Source organism: Rhinolophus sinicus, chromosome 1 (genome assembly GCF_057876585.1).
Source record: "Rhinolophus sinicus isolate RSI-liver-muscle chromosome 1, RSI-T2T, whole genome shotgun sequence".
In the NCBI taxonomy this organism is placed as follows: Eukaryota; Metazoa; Chordata; class Mammalia; order Chiroptera; family Rhinolophidae; genus Rhinolophus; species Rhinolophus sinicus.
Genome location: NC_142501.1, coordinates 31709769 through 31733576, shown reverse-complemented (window position 1 = coordinate 31733576; position 23808 = coordinate 31709769). Strand labels below are relative to the sequence as shown.

At 34.6% G+C, this 23808-nt stretch overlaps 1 protein-coding gene across 12 annotated transcripts in view; it reads left to right on the top strand.

Moving 5' to 3' along the window:
- EPS8 (EGFR pathway substrate 8, signaling adaptor) overlaps positions 1–23808 on the top strand; it is a 166466-nt gene that overhangs the window by 112509 nt on the left and 30149 nt on the right. For all 12 annotated transcript variants that reach the window (XM_074325979.2, XM_019744787.3, XM_074325977.2 and 9 more), the window contains 11 exons: positions 180–247; positions 1984–2145; positions 3934–4083; positions 6694–6776; positions 7322–7458; positions 11005–11078; positions 12330–12456; positions 14156–14244; positions 14615–14689; positions 19987–20135; positions 22783–22966. In XM_074325979.2, coding sequence (XP_074182080.2) covers positions 180–247; positions 1984–2145; positions 3934–4083; positions 6694–6776; positions 7322–7458; positions 11005–11078; positions 12330–12456; positions 14156–14244; positions 14615–14689; positions 19987–20135; positions 22783–22966 — 1298 coding nt within the window. The remainder of the gene's footprint in view (positions 1–179; positions 248–1983; positions 2146–3933; positions 4084–6693; positions 6777–7321; positions 7459–11004; positions 11079–12329; positions 12457–14155; positions 14245–14614; positions 14690–19986; positions 20136–22782; positions 22967–23808) is intronic.

Here is a 23808-nt window from a genome sequence, read left to right as displayed (position 1 = left end):
GGTGGCTTTTTCAATTAAAGTGAAAAAAGAGTGTTTTCAGAAACACAACACAATGGTGACTTGTCAACTACTGTATTTAAATGTGAGATAGACTAGTTGTAGAGATGGTCACAAGACACTGAAACATGAATTTCAGCCTATTAGTGGGTAAATAACGGCTTTTTAAACTTCTGTTTCAGAACAAAGGAAGAATTATGCACGTGACAGTATCAGCAGTGTATCAGATATATCCCAATACCGTGTTGAAGTAAGATGCTTTGATATTTGCTAAAATTTAGAATGAACTTTGAGGGACATAAAAATTGGTAGTAAAATTAGAATTATGTTTTATTTCATTCCTACAATGTATTCTAAATTGGGTTGACCTTTTTCTTATAGATTTTTGTAAAGCTAAGATTTTAAATATAAAAGTATCTTGTTAGTCTGGGATCTATTTTCATAGAGAATAAATTAAAATTATAATCACTCATTTATCATTATCAACCTTATTTCTGTTAAAAACAGGACAAAGACTTCTATTTTGTATTATAGAATTTTCTTGGGATTAAGGCTTTGACAATTTCAGTGAGTTGTTTTATTTTTAATTTTATCTAAAGTCATTATTTGTTATATTTAAACACGGGTTTCTTTTTTATTTTATCGTTTATTGTTATCTTTTAAGATATTTGCTCTTAAGTGGAATCTAGGTGTCCTTTGATTATAATAGAAAATATTCAAGTAGGGAAGTGTTTTTTTTCTTTTTTTGAGATAATATTGGTTAATAACATTATATAAGTTTCAAGTATGCAACATTATAATTCAACATCTGTGTATATTACATCATACTCACTTCCAAAAGTCTAGTTTCCATTTGTCACCTTACATTTGACCCCCTTAATCCATTTTGCCCTCTCCCCCACCCCCTTTACCCTCTGGTAACCACCAGTCTATTATCTGTATCTATGAGGATTTTTCTTCTGTTTTGTTAGTGTCTTTTTTGCTTTATATTCTGCAGGTTAATGAAATAATACTGTTTTTGTCCTTTTCCGACTGACTTATTTCACTTACCATAATACCTTCAAAGTCCATCCATGTTGTCACAAATGACAATATTTCATCTTTTTTTTATGGCTGAGTAGTATTTAAATATGTATATATACATACATATATATATATATATATATATACACACATATATATATGTATATATATGTATATATATATATACACACTCTTTATTCGTTCATGTATTGATGGACACTTTGGTTATTTCCATATCTTGGCTATTAAAATAATGCTGCAATGAACAAAGGGGTGCATGTATCTTTTAAAAGTAGTGTTTTCAGATCTTCAGATAAATACTCAGAAGTGGAACAGTTGGACCATATGGTAGTTCAATTCTTAATTTTTTGAGAAACCTCCATACTGTTTTAAATAGTATCTGTACTAATTTATAATCGCACGACAGTGTATGAGAGGGGAAGTAATTTTTAAATTGCTCTTATTTTCAGTTTCCTAGCTATCTCAAGCTTGCTTAATTAAGTAGTTTTAGCAAAACGAAAAGTTTGACAGTTGTTACACACTAGAATTGCTGTTGCTACTCTCAGTTATCTGTGTATGGTTTTCAAGCTGCCATGTAGATTGCCTGCTATTGTTCAGCATTCAAATAACCACAATGGAATAAAGTGGGGGAGGGGGGATGATTTTAAGAGACTGTTATTTAAGCTTTTCAGAATTTGTTTTTATGACATGTTCATGTGGTTTAACATGGCTCAGCATTAAACAGATTTAGCTATTTTATGATTCAAGGTATCATTTCCTCTATTCAACAAAACCTGCTTGACTTTATTATGTCGGTAAGATAACCATGAAGTTCTAGAGCACTCTGTTCCTCACCTCTTTGCTAGCTGACTTCAGTTAGGTTAGCTTTGCTCTCTTTTGGAAAATGTGTACTAAGACACTGTGTATGTTACAACCATTTTTTTTCTTTTTGCCAATCACAAGCACCTGACTACCTTTGTTCTGGATCGGAAAGATGCTATGATAACTATTGATGATGGAATAAGGAAGCTGAAATTGCTTGATGCTAAGGGCAAAGTATGGACTCAAGATATGATTCTTCAGGTGGATGACAGAGCCGTGAGCCTGATTGATTTAGAATCAAAGGCAAGTTTGTAAAATTTATACTATTCCATTTTTAAGAAAGTTCCACAAATATTTATGTTTACAATTAGGTCAGATTGTTTGAAAATCAGTGAAAGTTTGATCAAGTAAAATATTTTTGTCAAGGATTTTGAAAAAAAAATTACTGTATATACATTATATATGCAAAATCAGTTTTTTAAACTAAAGATGGAGGGATACAATATTTTTAAATCACAAATGATAAGATGGAAGAAGTGAGGAAAAAATACATAGTGCTAAAATAAGGCCCCAGTGGGGCATTATACTTTATGACATACATTAATTACATGCTAGGCTGAACTATATCCCAGTAAATGAGTAAACTAGGATGAAAGGATTGTGTCTGTGTTAACTTTTTACCAGCTCCACAGGAGTCACCTTTTTTGTCACATGACTGGTAGATAAGATGTTGGAGTTCTTAAAAGAAAGCTTTTCTGAGTCCCAGCATTTAATAAGCATTTGAGCTCCTAAGATAAAGAAAGTAACTATGTTTTATTCTGATAGGAATTGGGGTAAAATTTTCTCTTTCTTTCGTCATATCCATTTTGTACTATAAAGAGTAAATGAGTGCTTCTCTGATCCTCATGGTTTTGAGTAATTATAGAGAAGATATGTTATTTAATTTACTTTAGAAAAGAAAGAAAATTTATTATCCATTTAGTATGGCTTGGAATTATAAAGTTGGTGCAAAAGTAATTGCGGTTTTTACAATTATCTTTAACCTTTATACCTCAATTACTTTTGCACCAACATAATACATTCTCTTTTAATGTAACCTGCATTTCTTGTTCCACTTTTGCTGGATCCCAGGGAATTATGATGTAGCATAAATTTGTCATGTGATGTATACGTATATATGTTGTCCATAATAAACGTTGTTGTGTTTTATGTTCCAGTTTTCAGGGATATTGTATTTTATTTACTTAAAAAAAAATCATGATTTTTCCAATCAAATACATCATGACACCACTTACTATTTGTGTAAAGCCATTAGTGTAAAGATAAGCACCCTAAATATCTCATTAAATACAGAGTTCTAATTGTGAGGAGATAGTTCATTTGTTTTAAGAAGTACTTTAGTTATTTAATCTGTCGGTATTTTATTTGCATGACTCTTTATAGGTGAGAGTGTTCACTTTTATATCACCAAATGACTTAATCATTTAGAAGAATGTATTTCTTAGTGAGATCCTTTTAACCTTGTTGTTTTACATTTTTTGGCTAGATTCTATCTATATACTGAATTTTTGCATTTGCAAGATTCACTGAAATAAAAACTGTACAAATTATATATTATTCTTAGCCTAACGTATGTATGTATGTATGACTATACAGTGTTCAAGTAAAAAAAAAATCTGACATTACATAGCTAGAAGGAAAAGTATATGATGTGAAATGGTGAATAATTTTGGACCGAGCCCTCAGTTTACTCTTTTTGCTGTTAAAACTATCATCTCTACCTCATAATCTGAGGAAATGAGTAACGCCAAATTCAATATTCTGTTTATTAAGAGCATAACTACATTCCTCTGCTAAATACGAGTATTTCTGTTTTTGTTGCTCTTTCTCTCACCCATTATCTAGCCCCGTCTTGTTTCTCTGTTGCTGCCTTGCACCTGTTTATCCTCCATATCTACAAGTGTTTACTAATATTCATTGTCTATATGATTAATGCACCTTAAAAATAATTTGTACGAGGCCTAGAGCTCTTTGTGGAATAGGCTTTATATATACAATAAGAGATAAGACAAGTTATATTTTACTTTATAGAACGAACTGGAGAACTTTCCTTTAAATACAATCCAGCACTGCCAAGCTGTGATGCATTCCTGTAACTATGATTCAGTTCTTGCCCTGGTGTGCAAAGAGCCAACTCAGAACAAGCCAGATCTTCATCTTTTCCAGTGTGATGAGATTAAGGTAAAAGAATGGTGAACTTCCTTTTCCTTTAAGCAGATGTTCTGGCTGCTTTTGAATTATTTACTTCAATCATATGGCTAGTAGGTACAAGATTTTTAGTTTCTTAGAATTTTGTAAGGAAACAAATCCCTTAGCATCTTCCTGAGGGTTCCTAGGCCAATTAAGTAAAGAGGAGATAACGTGGTATAAAAAAATTCAGATGTGTTCTATTTATTTTTAAAAAAAGTCTAGCTATTATACTAAATTCTTCATTGAGTGACTTGGACTTATAATTAAAAATTGATTCTTCAGAAATCATGCTTCATGGGGGATAAATAATCATGCCATATTATTTTATTCTACACCAATCATATATCATCCATGGATTATTGCAATGTAGCAAGCACTTAGATAATTTCCATGATACTGATTTAAAGTTTACCATTTAATTATGTGAATTAAATAATTGCTCAAGATTTGTAATCCCCAAGGGATAATGCTAAAATAGTTGAGCATAGCTACCAGTAATAACACACTATATCCTTAAGATTTATATTTCAAAGTACACTATAATTTTCAGGTGATTATAATTTGTGATGCTTTATTAGACATTAGAAGTTACTTTCAACCTTGAATATCTTTATTTCATGAATTGATTTCTCAAAAAGGGAAATCATTTTGGGTTGATTGATACTTTACCCAAGGAATAGTGTATCACTATGTATATTGTAAAATATTCAGGTAATTTTTATTTTGTGAAGAAATGCTGGGAGATTAGCATAAAGTGTCATTTGATGTTTTTTATATTTCTTTGACATTAAAACATAATAGATGAATTAAGATTGACCATAAATAGTATATTTTATAATTTTCTTATTTCAATTTATGTCATAGATGACTTTCTAAAAATCTTACTTGAAAATAACTGTTGCATTTAAGTATTTTATATGTGGAATGTTCATCTGGTTTTTATATAGTGCCTTTTGACAGTAATAAAGTATAGTAAGAATTTTGCAAGGTTAGATTTGTTAAATGAGTAAATATTAAAAGTGAATATTTTACTCTGAAAATATAGTGAAAGTTAATGCAAACATTTTAAAAACAGAAGACTGAGCTAAAAGACATTTTAAATCTGGTGTTTGCCTTCTTGTTCTGAAAGTCCCCCCTGGGAACTAAGAGTTATTGTGCTGAGTAAAGTTTCTGAATTTCAATTTGGGGAGTAAAGGGCTTGCTATACTTGATAGGGAATGGTATTGATGGATCCAAAACCGACTTGCTGAATACTGTTTTGTCCTAATTAGAAGCTCAAGTGCTGCTCTGTAGCTACATGCATTTACTCATTGGTGCTATATTCCACATATAACACTTTTTTTCCCCTAGCCCCATTGAAAATATAAATGCAATGAAATATGAAGAGGGTTCTTTTATATGGGTCATACTGCAGCATCACTTTTGAATTTTAGTTTCTTTATGGGACTTTATCCGATGTTCTTGCCCACAGTTGTAGTGAAATTTTTTTAGAAATATGATAGTCCCCTATGGGAAGCTCAGGGTTTCTAGGCATCTTCAGTTTTACTCTCCCACATAGCAGAAAGCCTTTAATGTGATGTTTGTAGTGTCTTCCTGAAACTAGGATGTTCTTACGGAAGTAACACTGAACTGGGATGCATTGGCACTCTTACTTCACTAGCAGTGTGACCTTGACCATGCCATCATAGGAGTATTTCTGGGTTCTCTTAATTACAAAACAAGGAGAACATATCAGATAATCTTGGTGTCCTTTCAGCTCTAAAATTTTATGATTACCTGTGCTTATGGTAAAAGTGTATACACACACACACACACACACACACACACACACACACACACACATTTGAGAAAAACATAGAATAAGCAGGAGCAAAAATAGAAAATAAATACATCCCAGCAAGAATCCAATATATAGTAATACTCACTGCCTATAAATAAACTTCACAACCAAAGAAAATAAACTTCTCTGCTGGTAATCTCAGATTGATTCCCAAGAATACGGGATCAAATTGTTCTTGTTGGAAAAGTTAATTGTTTGGAGAACATTAATTTTTACCTGAAAAACAAAAGAAAGTGGCCATCAAAAAGGGTACAACTTAGTATTGGGGTTCATCCAAGATTATAGTGGATTTGTCCTAAACTCGAGGGCAGCTCTGCTGGAACTGAGTGATTTGTTTCAGTGGGTGAATGGATGCCCAGTGGATCCTAAGAAGGAGAAGCAGAAGAAACCCCACTCTACACACATGCGCTTCTAACCCCTTCATTCTTGCGCAGAGATATTTACCCAGTTACATTTCCAGCATGTATTATACTTCTAGCATATGCAAATCCTTTTTCTGTCATTACGCAAGGATAGCTGTTTGTAAACTAAAAATAATTTGGATTAAACAATATTTGAAAATTCCTTCAGTTTTTAAATCTTGTCATTAAAAAAAACACAAGAGTATGTTTTGAAAGCATATTTTTTAAAAAAAACCCCGCTTTTCTTCTGCATCTAGGCATTCATTTTAGACAGGGAACATAATCTCTTTTTCTGTTTTAACCTACATATCAAGACAAGAAAAATCTATGATCTCTGAGGTAACTTGTCTTTCATTGCAGGCAAACCTAATTAGTGAAGATATTGAAAGTGCAATCAGCGACAGCAAAGGAGGGAAACAGAAGAGGCGGCCTGATGCCCTGAGGTAAAAAAGAGGAAAAGAAATGTAGGGGTAGAATTGATTTGTTTTGAAGTATTTTTTTTCTCTAAAGATATAGAAAAATTACTTTCAATGAAGGTATAGTTTATAGATTACAATCTGTAATCTCAACTCATTTGCTCTCACAGGTTTGTCAGTATGTCTGTGCACCGTCTCTATGTTTCTGATCTTTCTCTGATATGACTTCTCCTACTTTTATTGTAATAGAGACTCATGAAAAATGAGTGGCATTTTAAGGGAATGTAGCCTAAGGGAATACAAATAGGTAGTAGGACTATACTTGGTTCACAGCCTTCCAAATCACAGGACACCCAGAAAAAAAGTTAAACCTAATTTTCAGCTGAATTTAAATTTTCGTATTTTTATATACACTTTTAAATATACATAATATGGAATAGTTAGGAAATCCTTATTGTTATAACCCTTGATATAGTTCCTTTTGAGGCTGGAGAACTAATACCATAAACTGAGAGAACTGATGTTATGGAAATAGAGATGGTGAAAATTCAATTTTTTTTCATCATTTTTAGGATGATTTCCAAAGCAGACCCTGGTATACCGCCTCCACCCAGAGCTCCTGCCCCTGTGCCCCCTGGGACTGTTACCCAAGTGGATGTTAGAAGTCGAGTGGCAGCCTGGTCTGCGTGGGCAGCTGACCAAGGGGACTGTGAGTATTTCTAGGAATTGATGCTTAATGAACATTTACTTAGGGTTGTGACATAATTCTTGCTTTCAAATTCTGATGCTAGTTTTCTGAGCTGAAACTTGAGGTCAGTTTTAAAAATAAATCTTAGAAGAAGGAAACTTAAGCCTTGAACACTGTAAGATTATTGTGTATGAGAGTTCAGACTGATCATTTAATAAATATGGTATTAGGATTAGAGTCTTTTTTTTAGATACAAAGATGGGGAGTTTGCCTCGACTAAGAATTTAAAAGGTAGTCTCAATTGATTGAGACTATCAATTGCAAACAAGAGACTATCAGGTTTGTTTGTTTGTTTGTTTTTAAGATTATACTTCAAATTATTTCCATTATTATTGTCTTACCACTGTTTTCTTTTGGACAAATTAGTTGTGGTTATGTGGAAAGGATGTCAGGATAGTCACAGGACAGTGGAAAAGGGGTGAAAGACATTGTCCATCTGGCTAACCTTGTCACATGGGCCCTTTATATGTGCTGTCATTTTAACTTGGCATTCTTTTTGTAAAAAACAAATAATCATAAATATAGAACCTTGTGTAACTTTTTATATGTCAGAATGTTTACCAAATCTGAAATTTTTATTACTGAAAAATGCCTTAAAATACGCTTGGTCCAATCTCTTCATTTTAAGGGTGAGTAAATTGTGATCCAGCAAGTTTGAATTTGATGAGAACTAGAGCCTTACTTTTTTGCCTCCTAGTTCAGTGAGACTTCTTAAACCATTTATCTCTTATCTAATAAAACATTATTCATAGAGGATATCTAGCAGTATAGTTAAACAATAGAACTTGATTGCCAAAATGAGTGACTGTATTTGAGTGTGGTGAGTCAAAATTTGGGTTCTTTTCATTTGTTTGGTAGCTGGGCTTACATGTGAACCTCTGAAAATAACTTTAAGGATATGAGAAATTTAAATAAAATGGAAAGCAATTCATAAAATAAAATGATCTCCATTTGCTAAAAATGAGAACGACCACAAATCATGTTTCCAGTACTGTACTAGGTTCTGTTATAGACATTATTTGCTTTCAGATTCACAGCAACCCATGAGTTGTTATTCCCATTTTACAAATGAAGTTGAAGCACAGAGAGAAAGCTGTCCAAGGTCACACAGGTAGATCCTGGTCTTGCTTGAGAACCCAAGTTTTGACTCACCACACTCAAAATACTTTTTGTGTACTTACAATATTTTTGTTGTTGCCATTGTTTTGTGGAGGAGATGTGGGTTTTATTTTGAGAGAGGTCAAAATGGTCTTCCTTGAAAGTTGATGAAGGATAATACATTTTAAGTTTACAAACATTCCAAATAAAGTTGTAAACACATTTGTAAAACCTAATACAATTTACAACAAAGAGAAAATTTACCCCCAGGGGTTTCTGGGCTCTCATTAGATTTTGTCTGAATTACTCCGTGCAATCACATCTGTATAAGGTAAAGTTTTCAAAACTAATTTACTACTAGGCCAAACAGAACACAGTACTTACCATGTGAGGTTCTGTCTGGATCCAAGCCAGTTTTCAGTTGGAAAGATTCCCAAAAGAAGTATCTTTCTGGTCCCTCTGAAGTCTCCTGTTGACTCAGGCTGAGCAACTCCTTTGAATCCTTGAAGTAGTTCTACCCCTGATTTCCAAAAGTTATCTCTGTAGAATAGTGACAATGGCAGTGGGGTTCCTACTTGTGTCACAGACGTTGGAAAATGTCCGAGAAATGCCACATCTCCTCCTCACCTCACCTATCTGGAGTTCTTAATACCGTGTTTCCCCAAAAATAAGACCTGGCCGGACCATGAGCTCTAATGCGTCTTTTGGAGCAAAAATTAATATAAGACTGGGTCCAAAAGACGCATTAGAGCTCATGGTCTGGCTAGGTCTTATTTTCGAGGAAACATGGTACTATATTTCAGTTGCAACTTGCTGCTTCCTGTAGTATATACTATAGCCAAGATAGCAACTAACCACATGTAAAACAGCAACTAACTGGCAAGATTTTATACACATAAATTCTAATTATCTTAAAGCCGTAATAGCCACTAATTAAGTTTCATAAGACTTAGTGATTTCTTCTTTGTCTTTTTTTTTTTTTTTAAGATTTTATTGGGGAAGGGGAACAGGACTTTATTGGGGTACAGTGTGTGTACTTCTAGGACTTTTTTCCAAGGCAAGTTGTTGTCCTTTCAATCTTAGTTGTGGAGGGTGCTGTTCAGCTTCAAGTTGTTGTCCTTTTCAGTCTTAGTTATGGAGGGCGCAGCTCAGCTTCAGGTCCAGTTGCCGTTGCTAGTTGCAGGGGATGCAGCCCACCATCCCTTGCGGGAGTCAAACCAGCAACCTTATGGTTGAGAGGTCACGCTCCAACCAACTGAGCCATCTGGGAGCTCAGCGGCAGCTCAGCTCAAGGTGCCATGTTCAATCTTAGTTTCAGGGGGCGCAGCCCACCAACCCTTACGGGACTTGAAGAATTGAACTGGCAACCTTGTGGTTGAGAGCCCACTGACCTTTGTGGGAATCAAACCGGCAGCCTTCAGAGTTAGGAGCACGGAGCTCCAACTGCCTGAGCCACCCGGCCGGCCCTCTTTTCTTTCTTTCTTTTTTTTTTTTTTTTTACAAGTATTCCATTTATGGGGAAACTTAGACCTAGAGGAGGCATAGCAATACAGAGTTTTCAATATTTTCTGCAGTTCTCTCTATGGAACATCATGAGTTGTGATGATATATCATGAGTTGTATTTCCATTAGTGAGGACACATTTTTCCTGTTCCATCCATATATTTTTTCCCATTTTTTCCTACTGTCAGATCTTTGTACGAGTATCTGTGTTTAGTGGTAGTGTTAACCTACTTATACCAGGAAGGAATTCATCATTAACATCATGACCTCATCTTTAACATCATGCTCTAGCCAAATGAACTAACTTAATATCTTGAATGTTCTTAAGATATTTTTTCTAATTTGAAAATTCCTGTAGGTAGTTATACTTTCAAAGCATATGGCTTAAAATTAATGAGCCCAACATTGAGGGTTTTAAACCTAAGGACAACTAGAATTTTAAGAATCACTTTATTATTGGAACCCACAATACTTTATTGTGGTAACAATATTGGGATATATAAAAATTAGAAGCTTTGTTGCATTAGAATGAAATGCTACTGTTTAAGAAGAAGGCATTTAAATGTGGGTTTATATTTCTTGTGTAGGAATTATAGGGTGCTAAGTGAGGGCTGTTTCCATAGATAGCTGACAAAAGGAAGAGGGAAGATAGACTGGAAACTATAGGGTGAATCAACATCATAAAAGTGGAAGGCAAGAACTTCAGCTCTGCCCAAGTGCTTCTGTTAGTGGTGACAAGGACGCATGTCATAGATGATGAGAAGAGTTTTGATTTTGTATTCAGGGGAGGTGTTCCCTTTTGCAAATGGCATTCTTTTCTAGCGAATTTGCTGTCCAGTGTTTAATTACTTATATTGGTAATGCTTAAGCAACAGGTTGAAAGAGTTATGATTCTCCTTTCTTTAGTTGAGAAGCTAAGGCCGTATCATGGTCATGAAGAAACACCTGAGATAATGGCAGCCCGCATTGACAGAGATGTGGTAAGTACATTCATTTGTAGATCGTTGGCTCTTTTCTTTTTGAAGAGGAAAAAATGTTAACAAGGAAAATGAAGTTGATTTAAATAAAGATGTTTTGTGGAAACTGTTTTCTCTTTCCATTGGTAGTTATGCCCTTTGAATTATTTTTTTTCTTAACAAATTTTGCATTTATGGCAATATTTAATTTATAGACTTTATGTAAATATTTAATTAGTGATAGAAGAACTAACATATTAACTAGTTTACAAAACAATTTAAATGACATTATCAAATTTGAGGGGTTTTGGTTTTTTCTTGGTTTGTAATTCATAATTGAAATACCTTTTAATATGTCTTCTTGGCATGTATTTAAAATATTTTGTAATGTCTGAGAGATAAACATAAATGACATTTTTAAAGGGCTGATATGTAAATTTTAATTTCTTATAAAGGATAAGGCTAGTTTTATTTCTCCTTAGTAATTTACTTACAAAATGACAATACCCTCTGATATAATCATAAAATATGTTGTCAATATAATTGTTTTTTATACTACACTTACGTTCCCAGCTTATTTGGAAAAAAATACTTAGAGGAATTTCAAGTTTGGAATTTAATTTTTACATAACACTCTTATTATACTTAAAAGGTCATTTAATCCCAGTTTCTAGTCTTTAATTAGAAGAATGCCAAGTTTCACACATATTAGAGAAAGTAAACTAAGACTTATAGTATATGAGATAATCAAAATTGATCTGATCATCCCTGAAAGCATCGTTCATCATCAATTCTATTCTACCATGTAGAAACTCTTACTAGTACCTATTATTGTAGATTATCTATGTGTTTATTAGATTAACACAACATTCTATATACCTTTAATTCTATGAAACAATAGTGTGCTTTAATGGGACATTTAATAGAAAAACAAAATCGCTCAGGGCTCTTCTAACAAAATGTTTCTTAGAATGATTTGCCCCTAACATTATGGAGGAGAACACTATGAAAAAATTAGAGTAATTGAAAATAATAATCTGAGTAAATATTGTGGGTGCTTTCTTGATGTTATCGAAAATACGACAAAATTAAAGAAAACTGTAAATGTCAGACTTTGGCCACAGGTATATTTGGTTCAATTCTTTTTCTTAGAATTGATAAACTTGAAATTTGCACATGGGAGGTTATCGCTTAAGTCCACTCCTCACTTTGTACAGCCAAGGCAAAAATAGTTTTGTTTTGTTTTGTATTTTATTCTGTAATTTCTAATTCCAGCAAATCTTAAACCACATTTTGGATGACATTGAATTTTTTATCACAAAACTCCAAAAAGCAGCTGAAGCATTTTCTGAGCTTTCTAAAAGGAAGAAAACTAAGAAAGGTAAAAGGAAAGGACCAGGAGGTAAGTTGGATTCTCTTAATCTTCTAAAGACTAATCCAGTACTAGGCAGAGTTTCTGCCCTTGTGAACTGCTCAGCAGAACTCCATTGATGTGGAACAAGTTGCCTTTTCTAGTTTGGGATAGCACCAGAGATTTAGGCAGAGACTAGGATAAGCCCAGGGAAGTTTCCATTTTGGTTCCAAGTTGGCTACAGTAAAGAAAGACTCTAGAATACTTTACTGAAATCACAGAGACTCTGAGATTCAACTAGTGCTGGTTTAGTGTTTTCATTAGGGACTGTAAGATTAATGTCTCTTAAAAAAAAGTGATAGCTCTATTCTTCTCATACTTGGATTTATTTTATTGTAAATATAGAACCTCATTTTGTTAAGTAAAAAAATCGACTTTTCTCATTAAAATAGATACAAATGTCAATGGATTTGAATTTTTTTTTTTTTTTTAATCACAAAACTCCAAATTATACATTCAGGTCACATACAAGCAGTTTTTGCGCACATGTAATTTAGCTATTTAAGATGGCCCTAAAATGTATAAAATTGTAATAATGCAACAAACTGCTATAGACTGAAATATATAAAAGAATAGCAAATAAATATCCTTTTCATTACACATGACTTATAGATCTTTGTCTAGCTCATACCTACATCATAAGCATATGAGCTGTATAGACTTATCTTCTAGATGAGTGTGTCTGGATATACCTCATCTCAGTATATTCTGAAATTAAGTATTATTGCTTTCTGATGTCTCAAACCACTTATTCTTCCTGTATTTTTTATGAAGGGCATACTATCCTTTTGGTCACCCAAATTCTAAACCACACATTCCTCTATGACTGCATTCCCAAGCTTATAGCCAACATTGACTGTATTTTATCAAGGTCTCTGATATCCACTTTTCTCCCTTTTTGTTTTTACAACCAGCTTCAACCTGTCATTTTTTTACCCAACTTTCTAAGCCTCCAGTCTTTTATTCTGTGAGGATAGTTGTCTTAAAGCTTTAGGACAATCACTTCATTCTTCTGCTAAAAAGAATGTTAATTCCATGTTCTCCTGCTTAAGTCCACTCCTCACCCTGGCAGTCAAGGTCATCCACAATCTAACCTTGACCTACTTTTCTGTTCTCATGTTTCTTCGCTTTAATGTTTGTTGTTTCATGTACATGCAATTTCCTTTTTCCATGTTTTTGCTTATGCTGTTTTTATCCAATGACGATGTTTTTATTACCAAATTGCCTTGGAACAAACCTTTCAAATCCCATCGTCAAAGCTACTTGCCCATGAAACGTTTTTTAGGTATGCATTTTCCTATCTCCCAACCAGGTACAGTGTCTTTCTGTAGCACTTAGTTGGTACATCTTTGTTACTTACCTGATTTATGTCTTCTATTAGCTTTAAAGGCCCTAAGAGCAGGGCTTGTAACTTACACATTTTTAGAGTCTTCACAATGATAAGCACAATTACTGGCACCTAGAAGCACTACAGTATAAATTTATGGAATTGAATGAGTAATTGGTGGTGCTAAAGGTAGAGGAGTCCATTTCAAATGTTGGATCGTCTTCATTTGTTACAGTTAGACTATGAGATGTGGTAAGGTAACTAGGTGGCATGATATCTAGTGTGATCTTAAAATTTTTTTCATTTAATATTTTTTCTTAGCACTTTTTTCTCATCCACCCCTCCTCCTATTTATTTTTTTAGAGGGTGTTTTAACGCTGCGAGCAAAACCTCCACCTCCTGATGAATTTTTTGACTGTTTCCAAAAGTTTAAACATGGATTTAACCTTCTGGTAAGTGAAATTTATTTATGTATAATTAAAAGAGACAAACGAAAGAGATCCTGATTGAACATACTAGGATGTTCCTAATCGAATTAAGAGATAAAATTGTTCTTGTAGATTTTTTGTATGTATTTTTAATTTGCCTTTAATTAGAACAACAGATTATAAAACATGTATATCTAAGAGATTTGATCAAAAAATGACACTTTCTTTTAATCTAAATTTTCTTAATCTGTCTCACCCATGCAAATTCATATACCAAAAGCGAGTCTAGTAGTGAAGAACTCTTCATCTGAGGTTATGTTGGACCTTTTTGACTGTCTGTCTTTTGCTCAAGTACATCAGAGTAATACGTTTGTCTATTTTCTTAATGTTACAGTCCAAATTGAAGTCTCATATCCAGAATCCCAGTGCTGCAGATTTGGTTCACTTTTTATTTACTCCATTAAATATGGTAAGATTTATATTAATTTAAGAAAGTAAGCATTCTTAGTATGTTTTTCAACTCCAAATGTCTCTTTAGATTATCTAGACAAATTTTCTTCATTACCTTGCATATATATTATTTTTCTTGCCATCTATGTAAACATTGAGAATGTGAAATTTGAGAGATTAAAAGAACATTAGAAATCATGTAGTTCAAACATCTAATTGTACAGCTGAGGAAACTGATGTCTCTGACAGAGCTAGGGAAATGAAATGAAACAAAGATTTATTGGGTAATAGGGTTTTAATATATACTAGTATATAATATAAGTGGGTTGAGTAATATAGAAATTTTTCTCTTTCTCACAAAATAGGCTAGGCATGAGGAGTCCAGTGCTGGATGGATGGCTTTATTTCATGATGTTATTCAGAGACCCAGATTCTTTTCATTGAGGTGTTCTTCCATCACCTGAGCTGTCTCTGATTCAATCATTTGTTCATTTATTTATTTATTCAACGAATATTAATTCACAGCCTGCTATGTGCTTGGCATCATTAGTAGCTCACCAGGAACAAAACAGACATAAATTCTTACTCTCTCAGAAATTATATTATAGTATGGAGGGGCAAATAGTAACCTACATAAATGCATAACTAATACAGCTCACTCAAAATAAATACTATGTGGAAAAATACAGCAGGGAAGGAGAACAGGGAGTGTTTCAGGTATGTGGGGTGTGTGTGTGTGTGTGTGTGTGTGTGTGTGTGTGTGTGTGTTGTGGTGTATTACAATTTTTGAATAGGGTTGGTTAAGGGAACAACTCACTGAGAAGGTGTCATTTGAGCAAAAGAAGTAGGAATGAGTCGTGTGGATTTCTAAAGAAAGAGAATTCCAGACAGAACAGCTAATGTAAATGCTCTTAGATGATAACAGTGCAAACCAGGTTCTTGGAATAAATAGGTTTTGTGACTTGAACAGAGTAAGGGAGGAGATCTCAGAAGGAGATGAGGCCAGCAAATTAACAGGACATATCTTACTGGTCTTCATAGGTGATTGTGAAACCTTTGACACTTTTGGAAGGTTTTTGGCAAAAAACTTGCTCTGGCTGCAATATTTAGAAATTTGAGGGAAGAGGCTGAGGTGGCTATTAAAATAATCCAGATGGGAGATTGTGGTATTTGGACCAGGTAACATTGGAGGTAGTAAAAAGAAGTTGGATTCTGGTTATAAACCATAGAATCAACAAGATCTACTATTAGATTGGATGTGCTGTGCAAGAGCCAAGGATATCTCCAAGGTTTTTGGCCTAAGACTGGAAGCATGGACTGATTATGACCTGAAATGGTGAAGACTGTGGGTAAAATGGGTTTTTGGAGGCAGGCAAGGAATTCAGTTTTAGACATGTGAAAATTGAGTTATATCCAGATGGAAAAACTTAAATTCGTAGTGGAATATATGAATTTGGAGTTCAGTGGGTAAATCAGGCCTAGAGATATAAATTTGAGGATCATCTGCATATAGAAGTCACTTAAAGCTATGACTTTAGATGGTGTCACCAAGAGAGTGATTACAAATAAAGAAGAGGAACAAGTACTGATTGAGCCCTAGGCAATTTCAGTGTTAGGACAATGGGAAGGACCAGCAAATAAGATTGAGAAAAAACAGGAGAAGAAATGCAAGAATATTGTGGTATTCTAGAAGCCAAATGGTAGTAGGCTCCATAGCTGAGGGGTTAGAGCACTGGTCTTGTAGAAGCCAAATGAAGAAAATGTTTCCAAGAGGAAGAACGGGGCAACTATGTTAGACACCTATGGGGGAAGCTGATTTACCTCCATGTCCTTGTAACCACTGTATAAAGCAAAGACAGACAGCTTTGTCTTTAAGGAGGTGACTCTGAACTTACACAGATAATATTTTCCAGTATCCAGTTGGCCTGAATTTCCTCCTATGGCCACACCTAACAACAAAGGAATATAGTCTCCAACTGAGTGGCTATGTGTCCATCTAAAATATAGAGCATTCTCTTTCTAGAAGGAAGGAAAGAATGGACTCTAGGGGACAATTAGCAGTCTTTGGCGTGCTCACTGTGTTCCTGCTATGGTGATATGCACATGATACAATCCCCCCCCCCCCCCCCCCCAGGAAACTTCCTTCACATACATGTATATCTTTAGGTAAGTTATAATTTTTGAAGCTAACAAAGTGGTATGTTGGGAACATTTCCCTTTGTGAAGGAGCGGGATGTTTCCAGGAATTTATCCAGCAAAAGGTTATACCACTTGCGTTATAGGCCAGGATCCAATATACACATCTTCATTTTCTAGATTTTCAATATCTGGGTATATTCTTTCCTTATACATTTAATGAAATAGGCACAGTAATTTACTTCCCTTCCTATTTTATATTTCATATATTTGTAAATAGTACAGTCATGATTTTTCCAAGCTGACATTATGTACAACCATCTTGACCTATAGGACAGTTGGGAGAATTAACTTGAGTAATATTTAAGAACACACAAAGGAAAGTGCTAAAGTTTGGGAAAAGCATGGCAACAGCGAAGCAGATGGAACAATTGCTGGCCTTATAGACAGCTCCCAAAAGACCTTGGGCTATAAATCACCCTTTTCTACAATTCCACAAATGTGATAGGTCATTTTCCTGTTGAGGGGGAGGACAAGTGAGAGCGAAGTGGAAAGGAAGCAGAATCTCTTTCTTTTAAATACTTCCAGGACAGAGCTTCCTATTTTATGGGCTAAGGCAGGAATGTGTGGAGTGGCTGTTAAAGGTTCACCTGGCCAAAGAGCAAATGATTGCCTCATAGAATTACAACAGGAATGATAATTATTAGTAGTGTGTGACTGCTCTGTGTATTATTTCTGTGATTTTTTTTTTAAAGAGTATAAATAGTAACTATATGAAGCAGATACATTTCACTAATTTTGATTTAGAGCATATAAAGACTATGGTCATTGAGTTCTTTAATCATTATAAAAAATGGAGCAAATTCAGTATCTTTCATAGCTTTTACTTGAATATCAGAAAAAAATGAAACTCCAAGTAACAAAAAGGAATAAATCTCATCCTTCTTTCACCAAGGGTAACTAGACAAGACCTGAAGTAGAATATGAAATGAATTTTGCTTTACAAACACAGGAAAATAAGCAACATTATCAGCATGAATGTCAGAACTGGGCAATAAGAGATTAGAAGATGAAAGTTCAAGACCACATCAATAATTTATGAATGCTTCCATATGTTGCTGCTAAATATAGAGCATCAGATTTCTACTTGTCGAGTTATTGTTGAATAAGTCTTGCTTTTATAAATTCTTTTAAAAATTAGATCAAGATCACCCATATGCAAAGAAACCAATTGACAAAACTTACATTCATTAACACATTTGTTGCTATCTTAGTTTGAGTATTAAGAAATATTGTTTATAAAGCAGTTTTTGCCACCTCCTTTCATTCTCCCCACACTCTTTCACAGACCATAAGTAGATATCTAGTCATAACACAGAGTAGAAGTATAAAATAATTGGACTGGGTTCCCTAACATAGAAAATTTAGTCTTTGTGATCAGGCTATGTATCTGAAAACATTGGTTTATTTTATATTTTCTTTTCTCAAATAGGATTCCTTATTAATGGTCTCCCCAGTCATAGTCCTTCTGTTGCTCCATTTAATGTTCTCCCTATAGAGCCCCAGACATTTTACTTGTACAAGAGAGATGGGAAGGAACATTTATTCAGGGCCAACTACCAGCCAGACAAAATTCAGTGGCTTTAAACCTTGTGAGTCCTTCCTTCTACCCTCAGCATCTACATGCAGGCCTACCCACAGCACACTTGCGTGCACACGTGCCTACTCACATTCTTGAGAGGGAACTGTGGACTGTAGCCTTTTATTTACCTTCTTTTGTTTCATTCCCTCGTCCCTCTGTTAAAACAAAGATTTTAATATTCCTCTATTCCTTTACTTCTTTCCTTTTTCCTCTTAGTCATCTCTACATAGTTACTGGAAATACTTATAGGGCTTTCCCCTATAGAAGTAAATTTACTGTGCCAGGTTGTCAAGGTAGATTTTGTTCTCAAATAAGAGTCAGCCTACCTCCCTTATCCTTCATCTTTTCTTTTGTTTATTCTCATTCATTCCCCTGACACTGTGTCTTCGGCAATTCAAAGTCAGGTAAGACTTGGTCCAAGAATTTAAGAGAGGATAAGCTGAAAAATAAGCCGTAAGTTACAGTGTAATGTGTTACTAATGTTTGTAAATAATTTGGGGGATACTGAGGTACATCAGAGTTACACTGTGGGGTTAAGAAGGGCTTCCAGAATAGGTGTTACTTGAGTAGAGTTTGAAAGATGGAGGAAGGGCCTTCTGGGGGAGCTGGAAAACAGCATGTGCAAATACAGCTAGGCATACAACAGCATAGCAGGCTCAGAACACTGGACTGACTCTTGGTCTGGCTCCATTCAAAAAAACAAATCCCTTTCTTTTTGTGCCACATCTCTGGGAAGGTGAGATATTTTTTTTTTTTTTTTTTTTTAATAAAAGGTGTCTGGTTTCTGCTCTAGAAGATAACTACCATTCCTTAATCAAGAAATAGCCCCTGAGAAATAAATTTGGAGCAGTTTTTGGACATCCACTTATCATCACTTTGTTTATTGTAGAGTTGCACCTGTTTGTTTCTGCTAGTCATTAAATTATCCATTTTAAATCAGGACAATTGCCTAGCATTAAATTCTGGAAAGAAATATATAGATTCAGAGTACCATTTCTCATTCTTCTTTCACCTTTTTCTCTGGATCCTTTTATTTTTGTTCATCTTTATAGGCACAGCCACAGACTGTTAACTTGAACCTCTTTCCCTTCGTAGTCCTCTTTTCTAGAACCATATTTTTCAAGTTTGGCATAACAGATTTTCCAGTAGAGATACATATATTAAAAAACAAAACAAACAACCAAAAAAAAAAAAAAAAACAGACTTGGTTAAACCATCTGACTTAGAATTCTCTGGGGAGCCATTCTCATTTTCCATGTAAAGTACAGTCACATGCAGCCAATAGACAGATCTTATGAAAACTGTTAAACTATAACTTTTCATTTTAGATTACTAGGCACAAATTGATGTGGCAAACTGTGGACAAATTGATTTGGCAAGCTGTTTTTCATTCAGTAGTGCATTGTACAACATCAAAATTTGATTTGAGTATATAAAAACAGTGCTTTATTTTGGCATGGCTTTTGTCTACATATTTTGAATATATACTTACAATAATCATCATTTTCTTACTAAAAAATGATTTATTGTCATTTTAGGTGGTACAGGCAACAGGAGGTCCTGAGCTAGCCAGTTCAGTTCTCAGCCCTCTGTTGACTAAGGACACTATTGAATTCTTAAATTATACTGTCAATACTGATGAAAGGCAGCTGTGGATGTCACTGGGAGAAACTTGGATGAAACCCAGGTAAACATATATGAGTTTAGCATTTAATACCCATGATACTTTAAGTATTGTTCTTTATTTATTACATGGATCTAACAAGACATTTATGTAACCTTCTATGTCTGAAAAAACCTAAACCCTTAAAAGTCTAAAAGTGTAGTGGAGAAGACAGAAGTATGTATGCAATATAAGGCATGATAAGTGCCAAGAGTGACTCATAAATAAACTACTGGTGGTTGGCAAGATGGACCAGTCAGGAAAAGGATTTAAAGAGGAGGGTAGCTAGCTTTCAAAGAAGAAGTGATATTTAAAATCAACAGATAATAATAGTAAGTGTGTATACACACACATGAACATACACATGTTTATATACATATTGTATTGCCATTAACTCTTCCATTCACTTTGCACAGTTACTATTATTATTCCTATTTTACAAATGAAGAAACTGAGGCATAGAGCGGTTAAATAATTTGGTCAAAGCCACACAACTCATAAGTGGCAGAGCTGGGATTTGAATCTAGGCAATTTGGCCCTGGAGTTGATGTTCATAATTGTTTCGCTAAGCTGCCTTTCAACACAATAAGTAAGTTTTCCACGAATGCAAAGCAGGAAAAGGGCCCTCCCAGTAGAGAGAGAAGCTCGAGGGAAGTCATGAAGGGAAGTCAGGAGAATGGAGTATGGATATGGGTTTAGCTGGGATGTAGACTTTGGGTAGTAGGTGATTGTGGAAATGGGGCAGAGGAATGGTGTTCAGTGAGGTATACAGAAATGAGCAGGGCTGTGTTGTGAAGGCCCTCGACGCCATGCTAAGGAGTTGGAACATGGCTCTGTAGCTTATGGAGAACCAATCACTTTGTGAATAGGAGCATGATAATAACCACATTTGTGTTTCAGAAAGATCATTATGGCAGCTGAATCTACTGTGTTTCCCCAAAAATAAAACCAGGTCTTATATTAATTTTTGTTCTAAAAGACACATTAGGGCTTATGTTCAGGGGATGTCATCCTGAAAAATCATGCTAGGGCTTATTTTCTGGGTAGGTCTTATTTTTGGGGAAACGTAGTAGGAAGGACAAGAACAAAAGTAACTAGAGGCAAGGAGGCCCCTTGGGAGGACAATGCTATAGTGGAGGTTCTGTTAATCAGCACTCTCCGGGACCAGAGCAATGGCAGTGGGAACGACAGGGATGAGGGGGTAATTTTAAGAATTCTATCTTGTCAAAAAAGTGATTGTGGAAACAAATCATTAACCATTGTTAACGTTTGCTGAGCAAAGCAAGTTATTAAAATGTTTCTTTTCATTATGTATAAATAAACAATTTTTGCTTTCTTTTCTTCCCAATCTTTCTAGATTTTTCTCACTAATTAAAGTGAATTATTCACTATGGTCACTTAGAAGCTTATCTTCTTAATGCTTTTCAAGAGGTTCTATTTCTATTTCCATTTCTATTTCCTAATGCTTTTAAAAGGGTTAGCCTAAAAGTTACGGACCAATTCATGTATATTTTTTTCTCCTTTTCTTCTGTTGAAACACATACAACCATTCCCACTTATGTTTTGGACTTTGGTAACTGCTTGTGTTAGAATATGGTGTATACTCTTTAAAAGCACTGCAGTTGTTTTTATTTTAAAATATTTTTAAAATTTATTTACATTATTTGTATATTAATATAACATACTATTGCATACTATCTATATATCATTCCATGTAAAAACTGGTTAAATATATTTCTTATATCTTGTGATTTTATGCTAAGCCTAGGTAAGATCTTTTCATTTTTAAGAGTATCAGGGAATCAGTATACTGACTTTAAAACTTATAAAGATAAAAAGAATCATTAAGGTACATAATAATCGGAATAAAATGCCTAACTTCATCATGGCATAAATATAACCTGAAGAATTGAATCATGTGCGAAAAATACAAAAAACATATTGTAGCTGAAATGAAGCTATAATTTTTGTCCAGGTTATTTTTATGATTCATAAGTGATTAGGAGCTTCTAGAAATAACTCTCATTCAGAGTGGTTAAATAATGAATGAGTAATGATTATGACTACAGGTTAGTCCTAACTTGATTTTACTGATGAAAACATCGCTGATATATTTAATTTATAAAATGGGTAACGTTATATTTTAGGGGACTTCATAACTTAAAAAAATCATAAACCTTGAGAACATTTTCTGCTGTTTCTCTATGAAAAGTATATGTGCTACCTGGAGATCTCATAATGATGGGAGGGCAGGAAGGGGAACAACAATCTGAAACCACTTTACATACTAGAGTAGAAGTTTATGTTCTAAATATCACATTTCTAGCTTCACATTTCCTTCCTTCCTAAATTTTCAAAAACCTATATCCATGCTTAAAAGTTGAATCAACGGAGAATTGAAGCATTGTGGTGAAAACAGATAATGAAGCACTATTCAATCTTCTTTTCATTTTATGGATATTCAATATGAGTCTAAACATGTTTACTCTCCTTTTTTTGGCAGAGGGAGGGCAGATTAGGTATGCATGGTTTCTGTGCGCTGTTTTGTGCTTTTTTTGTGTGTGTTTTATGGCTAGCCTCACGAAAGGTAACCTTGAGCATGAATACATTTCTTAATCTTTTTTTTTTTTTTTTTTTTTTTGTGTGTGTATATCTTAATGCCCTTCTACAGAACAGAGTGGCCAAAAGAGCAGTTTATTCCACCGTATGTTCCACGGTTCCGCAATGGTTGGGAGCCCCCAATGCTGAACTTCATGGGAGCACCAGTGGAACAAGATCTTTATCAATTGTCTGGGTCTGTGGCAAATGTAGCCGATCATCAACACAGACATGAAACGAAAAGATACTCCCCTGAGGTAAAGGATTTTTTCAACATATCTTTTGCAGCAAAAGCAATGATCTGTGCATTTTCTTGTAACTGTGATTGTGAGTTCTAATTTTATCTGAAGATTATTCCAGAATCAATGTCTAAACATCCTGCTGTCCTTGGTGACTTCTCTCTCACCCCTTTGTCATTTTTGTGTCCTTTGCTGTTTCCTTGTGAAGCCCAGCAGGAGCCCATATCATTCCTTCCAGCCTGAAAGCCCTTCTCCTACCCACCCTGCCACTGCTCCCTGAGCCTCGGTGATCCTGGCTTTTTGAAGTCAGGGAATTGCCCTATTGCCACTTGGCTTATTCTTTCTATTTTCCGCTCTCATCATCAGACCCTCAAGACAGTTCCCAGAACCCAAGTCTTCTAAACCTGTCCCAAGCAGCTATTTCCTCAGTCCATCTATGCTTCCTCCCTGTCTCCCTCCCTTTCTTTCTTCCTTTATTTTCTTTGCTTAGTTTTAAACCTCTGGAGTCCTATCGACCTGGCTAGAAGGCCAGAGCTTCTCCTGGACTCCAATCCCAGGTTCAAACGATCATTTATAACACTATTACACCTTTAGTAAATGATACAATTTATTGTATCTTTTAAGCACTTAGTAAGCTTCAGAGTAAACCTATTCGGGGAGCAAAGTAAGAGATTGAAATTGGGTATGTTGTCTCTTCACTTTCCTTAAAGATGATTTTTCTATGACTCTTCTTGCTCTGTCAGAAAAGAAGATTAAGCATTGCTTAATGCTGAACCAAACCGAAGAGGATGATCAGAACCAAGGAATTACATGAATGAAGTCTAGTTTAAGAAAGAACAGCAAATGATGACTAGATCCTC